Genomic DNA, 16,255 nt, shown 5'->3' on the forward strand with positions numbered 1-16,255 from the left:
TTGTAGAAGTTGGCAAACGGCATTCTAGGGTCAGTCAGACCCTCTGCTACGTCGGTCTGGTAAACCTTTTTACAACTAATAAAAATACTTTACCTCTACAGACTGATCAGTGAACAGAGGATCCATCACCCTGAAAACGAGACTTTGGATGATGGACAGTTCCTTGTTCTCTTTTTCACCAGCTGCTGATCTTTCTGCTGCTGCACAATCTCCTTAAACATTTGGTCAGTTTGTGTTTTTGTTCAGGGAGCTAAATTAAAGTTTAGATTCAGAAAAATCTAAATCTAATCTAAATTGGTCTGGCCTGTAACTTCCTTGGAGAGTCTGTTCAGGTCTGAGAGCAAATCAGGATCAAAAACAGCAGGGAGCTTCACATCTGGTAGTTTCAGATCCACAAGGCGATGTAACTCTAAATGAGCGATTCCCATCATCCCTGGTGCCTGGAAGAGCTCAGTGGATACCTGAGTCCCAGTGACCCACCTGGCCTGGTGGAGGTGAAACCCCTCCTGCTGAGAAGTTCCCTGCAGATTGATCCATGGAGGTACAGCTGCCTCCTCAGCCTTGACGTGGTTCAGTTGGATTGTTACACCATGTCTGTAGAGGATACCCCCTCCAACCTCTGGGTCACTCAAGCAGCCATGGAGGATGTGAACCCATTGGATTCTCCACACTTTGAGCACTCATGTTCTGAGAAAACCCTCTGCAGAGCACTCTCCACGCTCTCCACCAACTCTCCAGGATTCAGGACCTTCTTGTGGCAATGCTCTCTGATGTGCTGCTTCGTCGGGTTCGGTGGCTCGATCCCACAGAAGACATAGGCCTGCCGCACCGTCTGCAGGTCTGACTGGTCAACAACACAGAAAGCAGCTGACAGAAATGTGTAGAAGATGCTGTGCAGTGGATGATACTCTGAAATGGTTCTAGCTTGATGCTCATTCCACTGTTGTACTTCTTCCTAGAAACTCAAGTGCTGGTGAAGTTTCCAGAAGTTGCTTCAACTTTCCAAGAATCCCACAGCAGGTTTCCCTGAGGTCCAGGATTAGGGCTCATGAATGCAGAGCAACAATCAAAACATCGTCTGCTCTCATCTGTGGACCTACTGATGTGTGGCTTTTGATTGTCCTGCAGAAATGTATCAACAGGACAGCCCTGCATACATGGACTCCAGGATCTGGCCAGTTTCTGATTGCAGCATCACTCAGGACAGGAGATAAAGATATTTTTGTGAATGTCGGCACATCTTTCTGGGTGTGGTCTGCTCTCCAAGCTAGTTAAAAATGCCCTGAAGGAGCAGACTGAGGGTACGGTACTCCTGTATGACGCAGTCAACCAGGTAATGAGCTTCAGCTGTTACACCAAACCAGCCATCAGCATGTCCACCAAAACGAGCAGGAGTGGTTGTTCTCAGTGACACAGTGATGGCCAAATGAATGAATCGCCTCCTCGGTGTTCAGCCAATCTCCAGAGTCCTGCCTAATAACCTGATTTTTTGAAACGGACGCATCAAAAAGTTGTAGGAACACAACCTTGGAGGTCTGGATTTTAAGACCCTTGATCACAGAGTCCGGTCTCTCCATCCAGCGTATTTTTGACATGAGACAAGCGACGGTGCTCATACTTAAAGTGAAATACATCATTCAGCTGACTGGACGTTTATTTTGGAGACATTACTAATGACCTTCGCTGAAGGATAATAAGAAGATGGAGGTAGAGGTTGTGCTGAGCCCTGAAGACATCCAGGTCGTTATAATCTCCACAGCAGGTTGAGGTTCAGCAGGTCTTTTGGAGGAATAGTCATGGAGGTCAGCAATCTTTGAAAAGCCTCTGTTTTCGTTTTTGGGACTATCTGGATTAATCTGCCCAGCTCTCTCCTCTTTTTCATCTTTGCAGATTACATATAAAACATTTCCCTCGTGGTTTTCATTGATCCCGTGGAAAGTTTTGCCCTTGTACTTTCCAAACTGAGACAAAGCCTCACCAGCAGTTCTTGTCTGTCAGAGACATCACCACCTCTCCAGAAAACAACAGAGTGAGGGCTCTCTTTAACCCTATCTCCACTGAGAGCAGGTGACCTGTCCTGGAGATCTGGGTGGTTCTTCATTGTTTTTGCTTCATCTGAGTGATCTTGCCTCAGATATCCATTAGGTCCTCTTCAGAAGTTCACTTCTACTTTACCAGGAAATATCAGTTTTCTCTTCATCCTGAGAGACGTAACAAACAAACTATTGATTCACCACATCATGTAAATAATTTAATACAATTCTTCTAAAAGTCTTCATCTAACTTTACAATTACAAAGATTGCATCAATAAATTGTCATAAAATTATAAAACACTTGGTAGGGATATTGTGATAGACCCTCACTAAACAGATTCTTTATTCATTTTAGAAGTACTTTTTGTAGCAAACCTTATAAATTAATAAGCTTCTTTATTATTATTTTAACAAAACTAATGGTAATACACACTTTATGTATAGCTTAATAAATTATTTTAAATATTTCACGTCTTTGTTTATGAAGACGTGAAAACTCTGTCCCGTTTCTTCCAGACTGGAAGCCGTCTGGATGAAAAAAAAAACATGAACACTGTATGCGCTGAGTTTTTACCTTAGAGTGGCCAACTCTGTTATTCCTCTGTCAATTTGATACAGTAGGGGCTTCAATACTTCCCTTATGTGTCCTCTGTCACTTTTATCAGCAGTTAAAACTGCTTAATCCGTTAACATGTTAACCTGTTTTTCCGAGCCGCCTTTAAAAGCAACATGAGCGCTACGACGCTCGCGCTGGGTTTACACCTGTGCAACAGAAGGAGACCTGCTGCTGCTGTGCTGAGCTACGTGTTAGGATTATGGCAGCAAAACGCAAAGAATTTTTCAGTTTTTCCCCCAAACAGATGTTGAGTAAAGCTGTTGGATGCAGGTAAAGTTCGCTAAAAGATGACTAGCTAATATCAATACAGCACCTTAAGCTTAACAAGTAGCCTGTAGGCAACTGATGTTGTCTATGTTCAGCTACAATTTTGCCCCCGAAAAAGTCGATTATCCCCCGCCCCCCTCACACACGTCGTTCAACCAGACAGCTATTTGTAATCCATAGGGGGGCCCAGAAAATGTTTGGAAACCACTGGGGGGGCCCAGGAGAAAACGTTTGGGAATCACTGCTATAAGCTAAGCTACAAATTGCTAACTTGTTAAAAATGTTGGTATTTGAGATGAGTGTTTTAAATAAAACACAATTATTCTGTTTTAATTTCCTCATGGTGCTGAAAAATGATATTTGTTTGATAACAAGCTGTTTCTGTTCTGGATGTTTTATTAAAAGTTGTGAGGAAGCATCAGGTCTCGTTTGGTTTCTTCAGGTCCAAGAAGCTCCTATCTCCGTCCCTCGGCTCTCTTTCCTCTGTGAGGTTTAGCTGCTGTCACGCCTTCCTGTGAAGCAAAGCTAGTAGCATAGATTCACTATTTAAGCTGTTCCAGTAAGATTTGTATTTCAGGTACAACAGTAGCTGTTAAATATCAAAAAAAAATTCTGACTTATCTTACTGTGTCATTGAATATTGATTTGATCGCTTAGCTAATGCTAATTACTGCTAGCTCCATATCAATCCATCACAAAATCACACTTGGATAGACTTATAAACTGTAGTAAAATTGAATCCTTAAACAAAAGTCATGACGTCCCCAGCCGCCCCCATCTTGCTCCAAACAAAAAGTTTTTCTTTTCCGCTGTTAAGTCGCCGCTACCAACTGGAATGTAGTGTGGTTGGTTTGTTTTGGAGCAAGAAGGGAGGTGGGGGAGATGGCATCATCGGCCAAAATTATAACTTAATATCTCAGAAACCAAAACTGCACAAACAAAAATTTTAACGGCACAAACGGAGCACTAACCACTCAGACTAATTTGCTGGATTTTCTGACGTGGGTGGGGTGTCAGCTTCACACAGCTCAAACTGTAGTAAAATCGGAGGGCCCGACGTTAGGAAACCGCTCCAACCGCTGGAGCGGTTAGGAAACCGCTGTAACCGCTCCAGCCGCAGAAGGAGGGAGGCGGAAGGCTCTGGAGACTTAATGAAACATTAAGGAGTCATTTCTGCCGAGGGAAGCCAGTTGATTCATGATGAAGGACGTGAGGATACTCCTGGTCGGAGAACGTAAGTAGAGGGATATAGTCGGTAAATATGGGAGACTGATAAAATAAGCTAGAGCAGGGGTCACCAACACGGTGCCCGTGGGCCTCCGGTCGCCCGAGGAGCAAGTTGTAAAAAGAGCCATTGTCATCAGGGAGCACTGCCAAAAAAATTAAATGTTTTTACCTTGAAAGAATATTTGTTTATTTTTAGAATTGTTTTTTTAAGCGAATTATAAAAACGTTTAAAATAATTTGCTGTAACTCCTTTCTGGGGCTAGAGTTCAGAATTATGCGCAGACGCCTGTAGGATGTTATCAGAGGGCGGCAGCGCCTGCAGCTGTACGGCTGGACCCACAGCACGTCAAAGCCTAAATGTTACTGGTCAGTTTACTTTTGTTTATTTGGCGGCGTGGCGCTTTTTCTGCAAGCTAAAAATGAATGAGCGGAGTTTGATCTCACTCGTAGTTCTAACAGCGGTCCTTTGGATCCCGGCTTTTTACCGTGTGCGCGGTTCTGGTGGGTCACCGGATGGCTGACATCTGCCTACTGAGCGTCTCAGACTGTGGGTTTAATCTAGTCAAAACGTTCCCCAAAAGAGTAGAAATTAAGCAAACAATGTTGCATCACCTTCTCCTTTGGACGTCTGACACCACCTGAACCTGGGAATCAACATTCTCCTCTTTCCGTGGATCACACGCTTTGCTTTCATGTCTTTTTTATTTAGCATCGTTTGTAAAAAATAAATAAAAAAATAAAGTCCGCTGCTTTTGTGGTTTAGGTTTGTGCTGGTTTTGCGTTGGGGAGCAGGTTGTGCTCTTGCAGGTGCAGTGATAGTTTTGTGCTTCTCTCCGATCTGTATTTTTTTTCCGATGGATGGGTGATCCGTCAGCTTTAGCTCACAAAGGGGGGCAACTACATATTTATTCAGGTGGATGCGAAAACATAAAGCTTAAGCTTTTTGCAACTTTTCACTTACTTTGTTGATTTTACTGGATTACAAACATACTCTTGTAGATGAATGTGGTTTTGTATATTTTCTCAGTTTTACCATTAGTAATTGTTAAAACTGGAGGAGATTTTAAAAAAAAACCGATTTCTTCAAAAGTGACAACAAACGTGCATAGATTAGAAAAAAAATTCGGTCAAAATTCGGTTATAAAAAAGATCTCGATGGTCTTTTATATATATATATATATATGTGTGTGTGTGTGTGTGTATGTTATCCATGTGTTATAATTATAACTCAATTCAGGGCTGCACAATATTTGGGAGACAATCAATATGTTTTGCGAATGTTGCAATGTTGACATGACTGATAAATAACCAAATTCTTACCTGAACAGAGTTAAATGTTTCTGGACCTCTTTCATAGGAAGAGCCGGGATGATGAGTAATTTCTGTTTATGGAAAAATATAAAAATTAATTGCGTTCTTCTCAATATCATTCTATTGAAAATGTTGCTTTGTCAAAGAAAAAAGAGCATCCAAAAAGCTTCCTAAAGATTTATTTTATGTTTCAAAAAACAACAAATGTCACTAAATATTTTACTGTCACAAAGAGCCTGAATGCTTGGGATCTCGATGGTCTTTTTAACTTTGATGTTCCTCCAGAGATTTACATGTCAGACGGTAATGTTTTGGGACATTTGCTGAGTGCAGAGTTATGAAGCTTTTTATAGCAGTCTTTTGAGAAGATGTGCAACTCTTTTCGATACTTAATGATGCAGACAATATTTCTCTTAATGTAGTAAAACTCCGTTTCCTATTGCTGTACCCATCATGCTAGAATAAATGTCAGAGTGCTCTTAATAGCTTCATTGTTTTGCTTTTGTCCTGCAGCCAAGGTGGGGAAGACGTCACTGGTCATGTCTCTGGTTCGTGAGGAGTTTCCTAATGAGGTACGAATCAACATAAACTCTGATGGTGTGTAATATGTCAGATTTTAACCTAAAAGGCTGTTTATTACACACATATTTGTGTTTTATAAACTTGTAGTGAAAATATTATGCCAGCCTGGATTATAACGGTGATCTGTCTGTCAGGTTCCTCTCAGAGCTAAAGAGATCACCATCCCAGCTGACATGACCCCAGAGAGGGTACGCACACACATCGTGGACTACTCTGGTAACTCTACACACACACACACACACACACACACACACACACACACACACACACACACGTTCTCTCAGAAAAACAGTAGAATCGACACAATTAACAAATCTGTCCGTATTAAACCCCTCTAGCCTTCCTGCGCTTGTTCATACTTTAAATTTATTTTAATACAAGTCTACCAGGCCAGAATTTGTTACTTATAATAAAGGCTCAAGCTTTAATCACTAAATTACCTATTTATGTGTCAACGTTATTTAGATTCTTGATAATCCAAGAGCTTCTCCAAATAAAGCATCAAACAGAAAAACATTAAAATTCAGGAGGTAGAGAAAACAATGTCACTGATTAATGTGTTTTTAAAATCATATTTAGAAGCAGAGCAGACTAAAGAGCAGCTCTATCAAGAAATCTCCAAGGTACGTCTGATTTCATTCTCACGGTTGTTCTTAGTTTATCTCAGGAGTCTCAGGCTGATGTTTCTGTTTCTCTTTGCAGGCCAACGTGATCTGCATAGTTTATTCTGTTAACAACAAGAAGTCCATTGAAAAGGTGAAATAATTTCCCTCCACATTAAGCACAGTTAAACTACAGTGTGTTTAGAAACTGAATTTAATGCCCTAAATATCAGACCTGACCAAGGCATACTTCCTGCTCCGTCTGCAAAAACGAATTTTGATTCTGATTTTAATACTTTACAGATCTGGATATTTAAAAATAAAAAATAAAAAAGATTTTTCTGTGTTATTTACATTCCCAGTTTGCAGCTTCTACACTTGAACCCTGATGAATGTAGAAATATTTTTTTTAAAATTAAGAGTCAGGTTTTGTACTGAGATCTCAATATTAGCTGAAAAGCTTTAAAAACTTTGGTAATTTGACTCTGGAAATGTAATAAAAAATAAGTTTTCTTGATCAAATCTGGTTCAGATCATTAGCAGGATCTAATTCAGTGTTTTCCTCCTACAGGTGACAAGCCACTGGATTCCTCTTATAAACAGCCACACAGATAAAGAGAGCAGGTGAATAAACCTGCAGTAGCAATCATTCTTTCATAGTTAATCCTTCACATACTTTTTCAGCTCATTTAATTACAGAAAGCATTTTAAAATGTTTAATTTGTGTGATTTATTAGATATATCTTGATTTTTTTTTTTAAGAAAAGAAACTCTTTATTGAAGTGATACCAGCAAAGACTTTTATCTTTACAGACACAGTTTAATAAATGAAAAAAATTGTTGGTGATGCTGATTGGTTTTATGTTGATCAGCTTCATTATTTCTGTATCAATAACTCTGTATTTCAGGGTACCACTGATTCTCGTGGGGAACAAGTTGGACCTGGTGGAGCACAGCAGCATGGAGACCATCCGGCCCATCATGAATCGGTACCAGGACATTAAGATCTGTATAGAGGTAAAAAAACAAAAAAAAACAAAAACTGATTCAGCCTCTAATTCTTCACACAAGATGATGAATATAATGTAAGTAGTCTACAGGATCAGGCTTAATTACAGTAGAGAGATGAACCTATGAAACGGTGAACAGAGATCAGACCCCGACGCCGTTTACATTCTAACTGAGTCATTAATGGGTTTATGTTACCGAGTCCCTCACGCAGACGCCCTGACGTGGCTGAGTTAGAGGCTTGGCTGGCTTCTGTCTGCATTGCTGCTTTTATTCAGATTTCTACCATGCCACACGTCCCATCGCAGTTTTTCCCTCTTCAGACAGATCAGTTACAAGATTAGAGGAGCTCAGCAAGGAGGACGTGAAAGTTGGCACATGCACTGTTGGCACAGATCTAGGCTCACACCTGCCGCACTAAATAGCGTGAAGCAGTGTTTTACTGCGGCCTCAGAGAAGACGGGGGTTACGATACGCAACATGGAGATCTGGTTCGGTTTGTCCGACTTATTAGCAGAGGATGGAGGCATGAGATGCTGGTGGTTTGATAACTCTGAGTAAAAGTTTACAGTATTTACACAAAAATCTCATATTGTTTCCACAGATATCATGGGGCTGCTCTGGGGCAGCGTGTGATCATCACAGAAAACTCCCCGTGTCTCTGACTCGTCTCTGACTCGTTGTCCAGCATCAAACACTTTCACCTGTGGAAACAATATGAGATTTTTGAAAATGTAGCTGGTTAAAACCTTTGTTTCATTTTAACAATTAATTAAAATCCTCCCCCCCCACCCAAAAAAAAATAGATGAGGTTCTGTTTGCTACAATTTCGTGAAGATTCGCAAACACTTCTTTAGTTGTAAACATTACTAGATGTTTAAAACTGCAAACAAAAGGTGAAAACCTAAATTTGAAAGAGATTTGTGTTGCTGTAATAAAACCAACTCTAAAGTCAACAGGAGGTATTGGCTTTGGAGAAAGGAGTCCCTTTGTGTGCAGAGTAAGTAAATACGTATGAGGAAATGTATCCTTATGAGAATAAGGCATTAGTATTTTGCATATGTGTTTGTCTCCATCATTGAATCTCTACTAAGCCTTTTTTTTGTGCAGATTTCTAGTTTGACATTTCAGGATATTTTTTTGATCTTCTTTTAACTTTTTTTCCCCACAGTGTTCTGCCAAGAACCTGGAGAACATCTCTGAGGTTTTCTCCTGCGCCCAGAAGGCTGCTGTCCACCCGATGGGAGAGAAAGCTTTCCTCCTCTTCTGCCCAGAGGAGAAGAAGGTGAGGTTTGTTAGAAGCAGAACACATTTTGAATCATCTAGGGATTAGGAAGTCATCGTAACATCAAGTTTATTTTCGAAATGCTGCTTCTAGGATTTCCAGGATGCTGAAGGTCTGACCAGCTGATGCCAGTTTTAGATTTTTCTGATTTATTTTTAATAGAGTCAAGCTCAATCCTGCATATAAAAATGAGGAGAGGGAACTAAAGAGTACTTTTCCTCTCTGATGTCGCCTTCAACAGATCTAATTATTTTAACCCTCATAAATTTCGACCCCTCCTGTGTGTTGCAGCTGAAACCTTCCTGCATTAAGGCTTTAGCTCGGATATTTAAGATCTCCGACCTGAACAACGATGGGGTCCTGAACGACGACGAACTCAACCTCTTCCATGTAATTCTTTAATTATGCATTTGATTGTCAGATCTGTTGCTACAGAAATTAATATAACCTTATTTAAAGAGGTATATTTAAGTATGAACAAATCTGGGGAAAATATCTCAATGCGTTGTTGCTTCTGTTTACAGATAATCTGTTTCAATACGCCTCTGGCACCTCAAGTCTTAGAAGATGTGAAGGACACGGTGATGAGGGACTTGAACAACGGATTGAGATATGACGGACTCACCCTCAGAGGTCAGACTTGTGTCTCTTTTGTTTCCTTTACCTCTCTGTCAGGTTTTGACCGGATCCCGGATCCCATCCTCTCATTGGCTGGTCGTTGCAGGCTTCCTCTTCCTGCACACTCTGTCCATCCTGCAAGGTCTACACGAAACCGTGTGGACGGTGCTGAGGAGGTTCGGATACAACGACAACCTGGAGCTCACATCAGAATATCTGTTCCCTCTGTAAGCATTTACTGAAGACACAGCTCTGTTTAACACTAGAAATTATAAAAACATCCAGATAGAGGAGTCTTACTGAAAACACTATTTCACTTCTCTGTATTTAAGAGTGCAGTAAAAAAAAAAACACCTCAATGATTCAGTCTGATTCTTGAAATGTTTTATTACCTCATGGCCATGAAAACCTGCCAGCAGCCATATGGTCCTGTGTGGTTGCTGTTGTTGCCTGATGTAACCCAAACTGACCCAGAGTCCGTCTCCGTTTAGACGCTGCTGTTGGAAACTCGTCAGGTCAGCTGCTGAACTAATGTTTGCTCCTCTATTTCAGGATAAAAGTCCCTCCAGGCTGCACCACTGAGCTAAACCACAACGCTTACCTCTTTCTGGAGAGCGTCTTTGACAAACACGACAAAGTGAGTGGTCATGCACAACAGAGCATTTTAGCTAGTTTGTGCCTGTTTAGTTCAAAATACGCTCCTAATTTTAATGCAGCAGTTTTCTGCCAAAGCCAAAAGTTTTACCTGTTTGTTTTATTGCAGGACAGAGACTGTGCGCTTTCCCCAGAGGAAGTGAAGGACCTGTTCAGCGTGTTTCCCTACATGCCCTGGGGTCCGGATGTCAACAACACGGTGTGCACCAACTATAAGGGATGGATCACATACCAGGGATACCTCTCCCAGTGGACGTGAGTGGCTTTCCATTAATACATGCATTCAGGCACCTCTGTCCCACCAATTTTGATTAACCCAAATACCTTCAACACAAGGTCAGATCCAGAGTTTCAGAGCATCTAAGTCCTGATTCCTCCTTGTTGTTGCCGGCAGGTTAACAACATATCTGGACGTCCAGAGGAGTTTGGAGTATTTAGGTTACCTCGGCTACTCCATCATCTATGAACAGGACTCCCAAGCTGCTGCTGTTACTGGTAATGGATCAGATTGTGTTTAATGCTAAATGTTTTTTTAGGTAAGCTGCAGTTGAACAACAAGTAAACAGGGATTTTAACAAAACAATGGATGTTACCAATTTAATCTAAATGGTTTTGTTTCTGTAAAAGTGCCTAAAAGTTGTTAAACATGCAACGGAATAATTATTATATTTATTTATTTGTTGTTTTTATTTTGTGTATCAATTTCTTCCTCAGTGACGCGTAAAAAGCACATCGATCTGCAGACTAAGCGAACGCAGCGAAGCGTCTTCCGGTGCAACGTGTTGGGGGCGCGTGGCAGCGGGAAAAGTGGCTTCCTGCAAGCTTTCCTCGGCAGAAACCTGCAGGTCAGTCAGAGCAGCTACAAAGACGCTTTAGAAAATGCATCTCATATTATTTATTTCAGATGTATCAGATAATAAATATGTATATTTGTAGAATGTTGCAAATTACAATAAATGTAAATGATTGAGAAAATAAAACTGAGTGAGGAAATGTTTGGTTTATAGAAAAAACTAATAACTTTCTTAGTAGATTTTGTTTTTATATACAAATTGTCTATGATTTGCTACATAATTTGATTTTCACGTCAAATTTAATTTCATTCCTTAGTATTTTGACTTACGAACTGCAATACACTCATTCAAAAACCAAAACAATGTGTTTTCACTACATTATTTAAAAACGATTGAGAAATTTTGAAGATTGTACATTTAGTGTCTGATTAGCTTGTCTGTATTTGCAAGTCTAATACTTGCAGATTTATAACAAGGCTCATTTATTTTAAAACAGACGTCAAATAAGCCGTTAAACAGCCCTGTACCTCACTCCGAAAAAAATAAAGACAATTTCAGAATTTTGTTGCGTTTTGTTTCATGATTTGTGGAACCTTTAGATCAGGGGTCCCCAAACTTTTTCCTGCGAGGGCCACATAGCTGTTCCTTTCTCTGGTCGGGGGCCGGTCTTAGTTTTTGGAGAAAGAAACCTTAGAAAATTTTTGTCGATGGGGTTGGGGGGGGGGGGGGGGGCTGTTCTGTCTTTGAAACTGTAGAGGGGGGTGGGGGGAGTTGACGGTTGACGAGACATTCACGCTTTTAGATAGATTTTTACCCAGAATGCAAATGGAAAAAACCGTGAGTGAAACGGTGACTGGGACTGACTAGAATATATTCCATTGAGGGAAAGTTAGTTTCACATCTGCTCAAGCCCCCTTGTGGTTGAAGAAAAATCCACATACAAACCAGAAAATACAATATATGAAAAAAAACACTGAATGCTCTCTGGTATGAGGAGGCGGGCCGGATCCAGCATTGTTCAGGGGACCGGACCAAATGATGTGGCAGGCCAGATCCAGCCCACGGGCCGTAGCTTGGGGACCCCTGCTTTAGATAATAAAACCCTAATATTAATCAAGCAGTTGAAAGTGAATACTTTGTGCTCAAATGTTCAGAATTGTCTAAAGACTCCAGACTGGAAAAGTATATTATTTGAAATTTAAAAAAAGCAGCCGGAGCCCCAAAAACAATTAAAGGGAATAGTAGTTGTTCGCTCATGACTATAAATGGATCAGCCAGTGTTAAAATGCTGGTCAGCATCTACAACGTGGAATTTAAAGATCCCGAATTATTTTCTGCTTTGATATTTTATGAAAAACTTTCACTTGTTATGAAATCTAAATGTAACACTTGTTGAAAACTGTGTGGAAATAATTTATTGCACTCTACTTGTAACACATCACCCAACATGCTTATTGTTAATCCATTCTTCAAAATGGCAAAGACAAGAGAACATGCCATTCAAGCGAGACAAAGATTTGTTGGTCTTTACAAAATGGCTGAAAGAAAAAGAAAAAAAAACTTCCACCCAACCTGGCTGTCCGTGTTTCTGTCTACTTCTGTCAATAAATAGTTCAAAATTAACTTATTTTAGCTCAAAGCAAAAATGTTCCTTAATTGGATATTATTGACTTCATTGTCCACCACAGAGACGGATCCGGAGCAGAGAAGACCAAAAGTCCAACTATGTCATCAGTACGACCTATGTTGACGAACAGGAGAAGTACCTGCTGGTAAGAACCTTTTATTCTGAGCAGAAACTCTCCGGTTTACCGCTAAATAATCGCCTTGTATTACGGCTTCAGTTCGGGGCTGACGGCTAATCCCTCCGTCTCTTGTCCGCTCTCGTCCAGCTCCACGAGGTGACGCCAGATTTCGACATGCTGTCCGAGCCCGACCTGACCTGCGACGTGGTCTGCCTGGTGTACGACGTCAATGACCCTCGTTCTTTCGAGTACTGTGCTAAAGTCTACGAGGTGCGGCTCCAGACGGTTAGGTTGATAACTTTCTGTATCAGTATTAGAGGAAAACATGTGATTATTTCTTCCTGTAGGAATACTTCATAGACAGCAGGACGCCCTGCCTCGTGGTCGCTGCCAAGTCCGACCTGGCCGAGGTTGAGCAGCAGTACAGCCAGTCGCCCCTCGACTTCTGCCGCAAGCACAAGCTCCACCCGCCGCAGCCGTTCACATGCAACACGACCGAGGCTCCCAGTATGGACCTCTACACCAGACTCACCCACATGGCCATGTACCCGTGAGTATCAAGACACCACCAAACCTCTTCTCCTCATCTAACCTGTCTTGCTTTTTTCTGGAAGATTATCTGACCATAAGAGGTTAAACACCATTGATTTTATTACGTAACTTCTACATGATGTGATTCAGCTGAAGATGTTCAAGTTTGGTCTCAGTCTCTGAAATCGAGTTTCCACTTTTCCACCGTATCTCCCAGGAAAGTCTCTCTAACTCTTTGTCTCTAATAAACCAGAGCTGAATGGTTTCGTTCAGTCATTTAAGTCTCTCTAATCCTGGTCGGTATCTTACGAACTCAAAGCTCTTTGATCAGATTAGAATTCAGATTAGATTATGAAGCACTTAAAGGGATGTGCTTGTTTAATCTCACTTAGCAGTTCTTAGAGCCCCGTTCTTTAAATACTGAAATCACACAGTAGCGAGTAGCAATTTATCAGTTTAAATAAAAGTCATGGCAGACGGGCTTCTGGGTAAACTGAGGCTTGGTGATGTTGGGGGTAAAACCTGCTTTAAACATTAGATTATCAGGGAAACCAGCTTGTGTTTGTTCTGTTGATCCTCTGCAGGTTGACTGTCCTCATGCTTCACATCTCAATAAGCAGGATTTAATCGAGCATCTTAAGTTTTTGGTTTACAGCCAGCAGGTTTTTGTAGAGAATTGTTTTCACATTATTTGAATTTTTGCCAAATATATGAATTTGATGTGATCAAAGTGATAAATGTCTGACTGGACATGGGCTCGCCTCAACACACTAAGCACCATGGCCAGGATAAAGCTGCTGTGAGGAGGAGTATTTATCTTCATCTTTTCTTTCAATGGTAACGAAGGATGAATGTGTGTAAAAAAAAAACAAAAAAAAACCTCTCACTTCCACAAATTTTGTTTTAATTTAGTTGTAATCTTTTGGCTAAAATTTTACTTAACACATTTAACTTGCCTGTTTTAAGTCGACTTTAATCTTACATCAAAGTTATAATATCACAACTATTAAAGGCTTTTAGTCTGGTTTCTCTTTTTATTCTTACAAGAACAACATAGTGTTTCGTTTGGTTTTCTTTTTCTTACACTTTTAACTGGCTTTTTGCTCCTTTTTTTTGCTTTCTGTTTAGCTCGCATCTCCTTATTGCCTTTATTTGGTTAGCAAATGTTAAGCAGCTCTGGAGGAAACAGAAGATTATAAGATGTGATTTTGTAGTAATAGAGTTGAGAAATGCTCAAGTTTCAAGGATTTTTCTTTTTCAAATAATGTTCTTTGAAAGCCTCTCCAAACCTGCTTATTTAGTAATGTAACACACTTTACTAGTCATTAGTTATTGTTTATAGTTATACCTGTGAGATGTAGTTATAGTGCATTAATTAAATTTTTTTATTCTGCTTTTGATAGATAAAGATATTGAGAACATGCCGTCTGAATTAGATTAATGAGATTTTTACTGCTTCCTCTTTCACCAACCTGATCTTGGCCAGTTTTCTCTGGTAACTAACTTTACATAAGCACAGCTTGCAGCTCCCTGTGTGTTTAAAACAAAGTTTGGTAGCTGTCCAGACCAGAGAATAAGGAAGGGCAAATTGTAAAAAAAAAAAAAAAACTGTACATTGTTTTTTATTTTATTGTCTCATTTCCCCCCTCTGATTCCTCCAGGGCTGCCGTAGAAATTGGATAATAAAGTTTTGTTGTTAGATTTGCTGCTTTTCTGACACCCACCTGTTTCTCTCCCTGCATCTCCTCGTTGTTTGACCCTGGATCTTTAAACCAAATGTCAGAACAAAGCCCGGGTTCCTGTTTCAGGCTCATTTTTATCCTTCATGGTTCAGATTCAGGAAGTTTCCCTCTGTGGAAACCCTTCAGCTTTGCTTTGTCATTTGGCAACTCAGAGACAGTCCATCACCACAGTGCTGGTCCTGCTTCACGCTGCTTCCTGTTTGGGTGTTGACCCGCCCTCACCTCCTCTGCCTCTGTCCTCTCTCAGGCACATGGCCCAGGCGGACCTGAACAACTCCACCTTCTGGCTCAGGGCCGGCTTCTGTGCCGGCGTGTTCGCAGCGCTGGGCTTCGCCGTGTACAGAGTGCTAAAACACTAGAGATGGCGCGGCTCAAGACGGCGGCTACTTTCCACTTGGGACCTTTTTGTTCCTTTCTATTAAAAGGAACAAAGAGACTAAAATAAAAAAAGACTGCCTGAACAAACCAATCCCACCTCTCCCTTTTCTGTCCAAGCAGCACGAGCGAGAAATTAACTTTTATACGATTGTGGTTTATCTGTATGTAGTTTGCAAAGAGACACTATTTCTAAATAAATTACTCGTCTGCACTGATATGTTCTGAAAAAAAAGACGTTTTTGAGAAGATCTCCCTCTCCCACCGCACTTTATCGAGAAGCACTGAGTACATCAGTGTACTGAAGTACTGATGGACTCAGTCATCTACAACTGAGATGACCGAGTCCTTTTCCCTGACTGTGGATGAGAGCTGAGATAGACGGGACAATGCAGACTTCAGGATTAACGCAGACTTCAGGATTAACGCAGACTTCAGGATTAACGCAGACTTCAGGATTACGGAGGAGCTGGCAGGCATGCGGTCAATGAAAGAGACAACAGGGAGTGAGCTCTTAACAGGGAAATTCATGTCTGTGTTACCAGGTTGTATTTCTCTTTTGTTATAATTACATAAAATGTAATACATGTTGTTCCTTACCTGACTGAAACACGTTTCAAAGCTGCCATGGTTTTAACCGTGTTACTTTAAGATTATAAACCCCTCCTTTTTATTTCTTCTTCTGTGGTATTGTCTTTAAATCGTTTGCGCCCCTTAGATCCTTTTGTCATGTCGTCCTGAGGGAGAGGAGTGTGCTGTTTATTTTTCATCTAAATACATAAAGTTTATTTATAGATCTATTAAGTTAATTTTTATCATCACTGGTGCAATATATGAATATGAATAAATAAATGAATCCATTAT

General features: G+C 40.7%; 1 protein-coding gene and 1 pseudogene across 1 annotated transcript; one reads left to right on the plus strand and one right to left on the minus strand.

Moving 5' to 3' along the window:
- Positions 1-284: 284 nt before the first annotated feature.
- LOC148155628 (uncharacterized) lies at positions 285-2,004 on the minus strand (annotated as a pseudogene).
- A 2,110-nt stretch (positions 2,005-4,114) lies between these two features.
- Positions 4,115-15,642, plus strand: LOC106922317 (mitochondrial Rho GTPase 1-A-like). Its single transcript, XM_014994614.2, has 19 exons — positions 4,115-4,151; positions 5,969-6,027; positions 6,172-6,253; positions 6,617-6,660; positions 6,740-6,793; positions 7,211-7,263; positions 7,548-7,656; positions 8,819-8,932; positions 9,224-9,322; positions 9,457-9,565; positions 9,657-9,777; positions 10,103-10,187; positions 10,314-10,459; positions 10,599-10,699; positions 10,919-11,049; positions 12,687-12,770; positions 12,891-13,013; positions 13,091-13,293; positions 15,264-15,642. Exons 1-19 carry the CDS (start codon positions 4,115-4,117, stop codon positions 15,373-15,375), a joined length of 1,866 nt encoding a protein of 621 aa, XP_014850100.2. The 3' UTR covers positions 15,376-15,642.
- Positions 15,643-16,255: the final 613 nt, after the last annotated feature.

This window comes from Poecilia mexicana, unplaced genomic scaffold (genome assembly GCF_051168715.1).
Source record: "Poecilia mexicana isolate PSO_F unplaced genomic scaffold, ASM5116871v1 scaffold_14, whole genome shotgun sequence".
Lineage (NCBI taxonomy): Eukaryota > Metazoa > Chordata > Actinopteri > Cyprinodontiformes > Poeciliidae > Poecilia > Poecilia mexicana.